Source organism: Lycium barbarum, chromosome 6, assembly GCF_019175385.1.
Source record: "Lycium barbarum isolate Lr01 chromosome 6, ASM1917538v2, whole genome shotgun sequence".
In the NCBI taxonomy this organism is placed as follows: Eukaryota; Viridiplantae; Streptophyta; class Magnoliopsida; order Solanales; family Solanaceae; genus Lycium; species Lycium barbarum.
Genome location: NC_083342.1, coordinates 111754397 through 111761665, shown reverse-complemented (window position 1 = coordinate 111761665; position 7269 = coordinate 111754397). Strand labels below are relative to the sequence as shown.

Genomic DNA, 7269 nt, shown 5'->3' with positions numbered 1-7269 from the left:
CTCTAAATAAACTTGAGAACTACTTAACCTTTGGCTGTTCCTAGGGTTTTCCGGTTTTACATAAACCCTTCATCTCCCTCAAGTATAGGCAGCACGAACAATGAGTTTAATTGCAGGTTCATACGAGAGATTCATTTGGGGATTCAAACTAAAATCCCCTAAAGACGATCAAAATTACTCACTTACCCCTCTCTTCTCATTCCCTTCACATCTCTCACCCATAAAATGCACCGCCGTCGCCGGTTCCGCCGCCGTATCCGGCGGCGCCGATGACACTATCAAAATCTACGACCTCTCAACTTGCTCCGAAATAGGTTCCCTCCATCACACCTCAACTATAACTTCACTTTCCTTTTTTACCCCTCATTCGTATTCTTTTCCCCGTAACCTAATTGCTGGTTCTGAAGATGGGTCCGTTTCGATATACGATGCGGACCCGTTTGTTCAGTTAAAGACTGTGAAAATTCATCGTAAGGGAGTTAATTCTATTTGTGTTCATCCGTCAGGGAGGTTGGCTTTGAGTGTAGGCAGAGATGAATGTATGGCTATGGTTAATTTGGTTAGAGGTAGGAGGAGTTTTTACTGTAGGTTGGGTAAAGAAGCTTCCTTGATTAGTTTTAGTGATGGTGGTGAAAAGTTTTTTACTGTTATGGATGAGAAAATTACTGTACATGAATCTGAAGATGCTAAGATTGTTTTAGAGATTGGTAATGATAAGAAGGTGCTTTGTGCGACACCCGGTATGAAGGGTGTTTTGTTTACTGGTGGAGAGGATAAGAGTGTTAAAGCTTGGGATGTAAGTAGTGGGAAAGTTGCGTATAGTATTGAAGATGCACATTCGACTCGTGTGAAGGGTATTGTTGTGTTGCATAAAGACAATGATGGTGGTGAAGATCATGAGCATATAGTAGCATCTGCATCGTCGGATGGGGTTATACGTGTTTGGGATGTTCGTATGACTAGCAAAGATAAGGCGATTCCACTTGCTGAGGCTAATACAAAATCTAGGCTCACTTGTCTTGCTGGATCATCCATCAAATCGGTGAAAGCACCGCAGGTTGGAAATACTAGCCAAGAATCCTAGTGCTGTAATTTTCCTTTAAATGTTTTCCCCTTAAAGTTGTTTGAATCATACCAATTTTGTTTGTTAAAGGTGGATCACTCAATATATCTTTCTTGACCTTTTTGGCTGAGATTAAGGTGGATCCGTCAGATATATTTTATGGTTCTCGTAGTACGTGTATGATTTTAATGTGCAAGAGTGTTTGATTTTTGTTAGTATAATGAGTGACAATAAGAAGTATATTACTGCTTAGGTGTTAATTTATTTGCTTTATTTTAGCTTGAGTTAGTTAATATTAGTGTTCCTTTAGATACTCTTGCTTTCTTTAAGATTTGTTATGTTATGCCTTAAGCTTAGGTTTACTAAGGGTAGCCTGAAAGAGTAAATATTCCTTGCTGGTGTTGAAACTGTCGTCAACATGAAAAGACAGAGTCCTGACACTAGCAGAATGGGATGAAGAATCATTTTTCATGTTGTACTATCTCTTTTCCTATGCAATTCAAGATATCATATTTCAACAAATATGCCACTTGTGTTATGATAATTTCTAGGCTTTGTCTCAATATTGGATGTAGAAAATGTGAACTGCGGTTCCTCAATGTTACACTCCTTTCTCCAGAAATTCATTGCAAACTTCAATATCTAAACCGGCTTTAACTTTTCATGCCATGAGTATAGTTATTGTAACCAAGTAATATTCCTGATAACTGGAAATAATGAGAACTTATTGAGTATTTTCAGTGCTGAATCAACAAGTCCATTACTTTGAGGACTTAGTATTAGGAAGAGGAAATAGAAACATGGTTCACATTTTTCTTACATAGTTTATAAGACTTGCATTTTAGAATCTTAAATGTTTATCAAGTGGGCTAGTCTTGCTTAATAGGACACACTTTGCCTTTGTTTTAACATCAAAAAGACTATGGGAGAAGACAAGGGGGCAGAGACAACATAATAGCAAATCCAGGAGCACAAACCAAAGACTAATCCTTTAACTTAAATAAAATTGAGAACTGCTTAACCGTGAAGCCATGCCTTCCTAGCATAAGCACAACGTAGCAGTCTGAGTAAGCAAATTTTCATCCTATAAAAGCACTCGACTAATGCACATCTACCAGAATTCTAAAGCAGAACAGCTTTATAGTTTTGATTTCCTATAGTAATTCTAATACTAGCAGCTTCTTGTGATGCTGGTGGAATTGCTATTTACTGGGGTCAAAATGGGGGTGAAGGAACTCTGGCAGAAACATGTGCCATGACGAACTATGATTTTGTGATCATAGCCTTTTTGCCAACTTTTGGTAATGGTCAACAACCATTGATAAATCTAGCTGGCCATTGTAATCCAAATGTGGGCGAATGTACCAAATTAAGCACAGATATAAAATCCTGTCAAGTGAAAGGAATTAAAGTGATGCTGTCAATTGGAGGCGGGGCTGGGGGCTATTATCTTGCTTCTGCTGATGATGCTAGGCAAGTTGCTACTTATCTTTGGAACAACTTCTTGGGGGGGGGGGGGGGGGGGGGCAATCGACTACTCGTCCACTTGGTGATGCTGTTTTAGATGGAATAGACTTTGATATTGAAGGAGGAACCAATCTGTACTGGGATGTTCTTGCCAAATCTCTTTCTGCATATAGCAGTGTGGGAAAGAAAGTTTACTTAACAGCAGCTCCTCAGTGTCCATTCCCTGATGCTTGGATTGGAAATGCTTTAAAAACAGGCCTTTTCGACTGTTTGGGTTCAATTCTATAATAACCCTCCTTGTCAATACAGTTCTAGTGATATTAGCAATCTTGAAGCTGCATGGGAACAGTGGACTGCAGATATCCCGGCCACAAAGATTTTCCTCGGCTTGCCAGCTGCTCCTGCGGCTGCTGGCAGTGGATTCATCCCTGCTGATGACCTCACTTCCCAAGTTCTTCCATCAATAAAAAACTCTTCCAAGTATGGTGGTGTGATGCTGTGGTCAAAATACTACGATGATCAGACCAATTATAGTTCTTTAATCAAGAGTGATGTCTGAAGTTCTGAGCTATACCTCAGCCCTTGTTAGTGATCAAATATGTTGTGGTACTATACATATATAATATGATAGCAACTTGTTACCTGTGTAATTTTCATCTCAATCAAGACATTTTCCATGACAACAATTCATAATTGTCTGTTCTGTCCAAACAAAAGAAAGTTGTTAATCTTATGTACCATGATCAAGGCCACAATAATCAACACAAGAATGGTTGAGGAGAATTAGAGTATAAAGATGCATGAAGACATATTAGCTTCTAATATTTAACTTCTTCAAAATCGGATTGCAAAAAATTTAGGCATACAAAAGCAAGCCTCATCTAGCAGTGGAATCTTCCCAAGCAAGTATCGGTATTTACAATAATGCTTCTGTAAAATTCAGGACGTAGAGACAGTTTTCCGTTAGGTTTTTCTTGTCTTACCATTAGATTAATTATATTAGTCCCTTTCTCATATCTATTTCACAGCATATTGACAACATAGGGGTTTAAAAATCCTTAATGAAATGGATGCACAACCATTAGTGGTTCGCTCAAGAACAAGATTAGTTACTATAAGTTTTGAGGGAAAAAAAAGGCATTATAAAACTCGATATATTATCCTTTCATTCATGCTTCAACAAATATTGTTCATTCATGACTAAGGCCAATCGGTTTCTGATTTCGAAATGATTCATTGTGATATAACGGCACAAGACATGCCTTACATAGTAACAAAACTCATTCATATATGGTTAAACAAGCAGCATGTTCTCACATATAGTGGCTTTTCGCGAAGGTGTATAACGTCAATAAGATCTTGAAGTCCACAATTTTGACATTGCTTCATCATCTTGTTATGCCCTGAAGTAAACTCCAGAAAATACACCAAGAAAATCTAGCAGACCTGTTACCTGCTATCATCCTACCAGTTTGTGGCCAGTGAATGTTATGGAGTAGTAAGTTATTATCCTTTGTTCTCTGACTTTTTCTTCTCTCTCCCTCTCTTTTGTGAGCGAAGTGATGAAATAGTAAAAGTTACTCTAAAATCTGTGAGACTTTTATGGGAAACCAAAAAGAGTGGTTTGATGGCTTGCATAGGATGAGTAGGGAGAATTTCATGACAAGCTAATATCCCCTTCCCGTCCAGTTCTCCATTTGGACATTGGTTTAAAGATTTTAGATATGCCTATTTAATTGTACTCACCAAGTCCATTAGCAGCAATTTACAGTTTAATGAACTTCCTAACTTAGAATCAGAGCAAAAACTCCAAATTCATAACTACAAGTTTTGTCTAGATCTCTGTGTAATTTTTTTTGTTCTTTTGAGTGTAAGTAGCCTGAACGAGCAAAAAATCCTTTCTGGTATTGAACCCTCTTCGATATGATAAGACTAAGTCATAATCACTACTAGAACAGGATAAAAACCATTTTGTTATCTACCTCTTTCTATATGCAATTCAAGAATTCATATATTTACAGTTATCCCACTCGGCTACTTCCAGAATCAGTGAACAATCTGCTGAACTAACGGTCTTATCTGGATTTGAGATGTTAAGCCAAAAAAATCACTCTTCCCATATGCAGGCACTTGGTCTATACACTACAAAACTAGGTTAATGGACGTATTAAATTCATAAGTTTCCTTCTTATTTTACAAGACAACTGTTAGACTGTCACACCCCGAACCATGGCCTGGGCGTAACACGGCACTCGGTGCCTGACTGCATGTGACCGAGCGAACCACATGCTTGCTGAACCATCATGAGGCATACATGAGCGGAAATATAACGTGAAGTGCATGATGAACTTTTATAAAATATAGTAAGTCATAATATTAAACATAAATACTTGATTAAGTCATGAATGCGGACAATATCATAAGTGAGCCAAATCGGCTAACCAACTCTGGAAGTCTAACATGACACTTGTCTTGTCTATGAAACCTCTAACATGAGTCTGAAAAACACGTAACATACTTGTTGGGACAAGGCCCCCAGCATACCTTTAGATGCAAAACTAGATAAAGAAAGATAATGCCTAAACCCCGAATGAGATGGGGCTCACCAATAAGCTGGTACGTGCAGATCCTAATGAGCAGAGGCGTCGTCCTGTAAATCCGTACCTGCATCGTGAAATGCAGGACCCCGGGCAATGAAAGGGGACGTCAGCACATTGAATGTACTGGTATGTAAAGCAACTGAAAGAAATAACATGGGACATGGAATAACATGATAAGAACTGAAACTGAAAACCTGGACATGAACATGAGCATGAGCATGAGCATGGGTACATATATATATATATATATATATATATATATATATATATATATATATATATATATGATATAAGCAAAACATGATAAGTAGGGAGAGCATTTCATAAACCGACATGTGATATCACCACGTGGGTACGTGGAGTCTGGTACCTCGCCGGACCAGCAAAGCCCTCATACCTTGCCAGGGTATAAGGTGGTAACATGCCTGATGGATCCATTCAGTGTAAAATTAAGGTATCGTCCTAACTGGGCGGAGCGATCTTTGTCCTACAGTGGCTACGTAGTTTCAGGCTATCTGAGCCTTCTCGGTAATTCGTGCAACTCCCAAAAACATGAACATAATATAGTTGGCTAAGAAGCCCATGATTTTCGTGAAATAACTTGTAATCATGATTTCACGAAGTAACTTGTAACATAGCTTGTATCATGGTTTCATGAGATAACTTGTAGCATGGTTTCATGAAATAACTTGTATTTAGCATGTATATTTCTTGTATCATGGCATGAAAGTAATTATATGATTTAATTGCATGAAAACTTGTAGACATATAGGATATTCATGAAATAATCATTCTTAGTAAAAAACATGCATGCAATAACCCATGGAATACAAGATATGGGTTTTCATGGATTACAGACGAATTCTCAATAATCATAAAGAAATATTAAGAACTCAATGATGGAATTATAATAATTCATACATAATATAATCATGGACATGGACCTAGGGTTATCATGAGCATGGTATAGACACCCTAGTTTTAGTAGAGAATCATAATTTATTTATCATGAGTGGGTTACCAAAAGCATTGGGAAATGATACTATACTTGTTGTGGTGGATCGTTTCACTAAATATAGTCATTTTATCCTTTTATGTCATCCATACACAACAAAGAGTGTTGCTAATCTATTTGTTCGTGAAGTTGTACATTTGTATGGTTTTCCCAAATCTATTGTTTCTGATCGGGATCGGGTTTTTATTAGCCAATTTTGGCAAGAATTATTCAAGCTGTGCGGTACCAGCCTCAAATTGAGTTCAGGTTATCACCGTCAAACGGATGGTCAAACTGAAGTTGTCAACCGCTCCTTGGAGACTTATTTACTTTGTTTTGCAGGGGCACATCCAAAACAATGGCCAAGATGGATTCCTTGGGCTGAATTTTGGTTCAATACCACTTACCATGGTTCCACCAAGATGACCCCTTTTAAAGCTTTATATGGGCGAGATCCTCCCTCTTTGTTGCGGTTCACTGATGAAATTTCTGCCGTTCAAGAGATCAACTAGCAGCTTGCCGCTCGCAACACTATTTTAGATGAACTCAAAGCTAATCTGACTCATGCTCAAGCTCAGATGAAAGTTTATACTGATGCTAAGCGCCGTGAAGTTGTGTTTCAATCTGGTGATTTTGTTTATCTTCGCGTTCAACCTTTCAAGCTTCGGTCTCTTGCTAAAAAGGTTAATCAGAAGTTAAGTCCTCGTTACTATGGGCCATATACTGTCTTGAATAAAATTGGCGAAGTTGCTTATCGCCTCGATTTACCCCCTCATTCACGGGTGCATCCCGTATTTCATGTTTCTTGGCTAAAGCGTGCTGTGAAGGATTCTATTCTAGTTCAGCAGGTCCCTCCTTTCTTATCCGAAGAACTTGAAATGCAAGTGCAACCTGAAGGTGTAATAGATTGCCGGACACTCTTGAATGGCTCCCAAGAGGTTTTGATTAAGTGGAAGGACTTACCGGACTTTGAGAACACTTGAGAATCCTATGAAGTCATTAATGGACAATTTCCTCATTTTCGCCTTGAGGACAAGGTGAAACTCGTTGGGGCGGGTATTGTTAGACCTGCTGTCACTAGGGTCTATAGCCGCAGGAAAAAGGGTGAAAATAAGGCTTAATTGTAAATGTTTTATTAATTAATT

General features: G+C 38.3%; 1 protein-coding gene and 1 pseudogene across 1 annotated transcript; both read left to right on the top strand.

Moving 5' to 3' along the window:
* On the top strand, positions 1 to 1341 carry LOC132645512 (uncharacterized). Its single transcript, XM_060362526.1, has one exon. The coding sequence runs from the start codon at positions 101 to 103 to the stop codon at positions 1082 to 1084; it is 984 nt and encodes a 327-aa protein (XP_060218509.1). The 5' UTR covers positions 1 to 100; the 3' UTR covers positions 1085 to 1341.
* A 142-nt stretch (positions 1342 to 1483) lies between these two features.
* On the top strand, positions 1484 to 3273 carry LOC132645513 (hevamine-A-like; annotated as a pseudogene).
* Positions 3274 to 7269: the final 3996 nt, after the last annotated feature.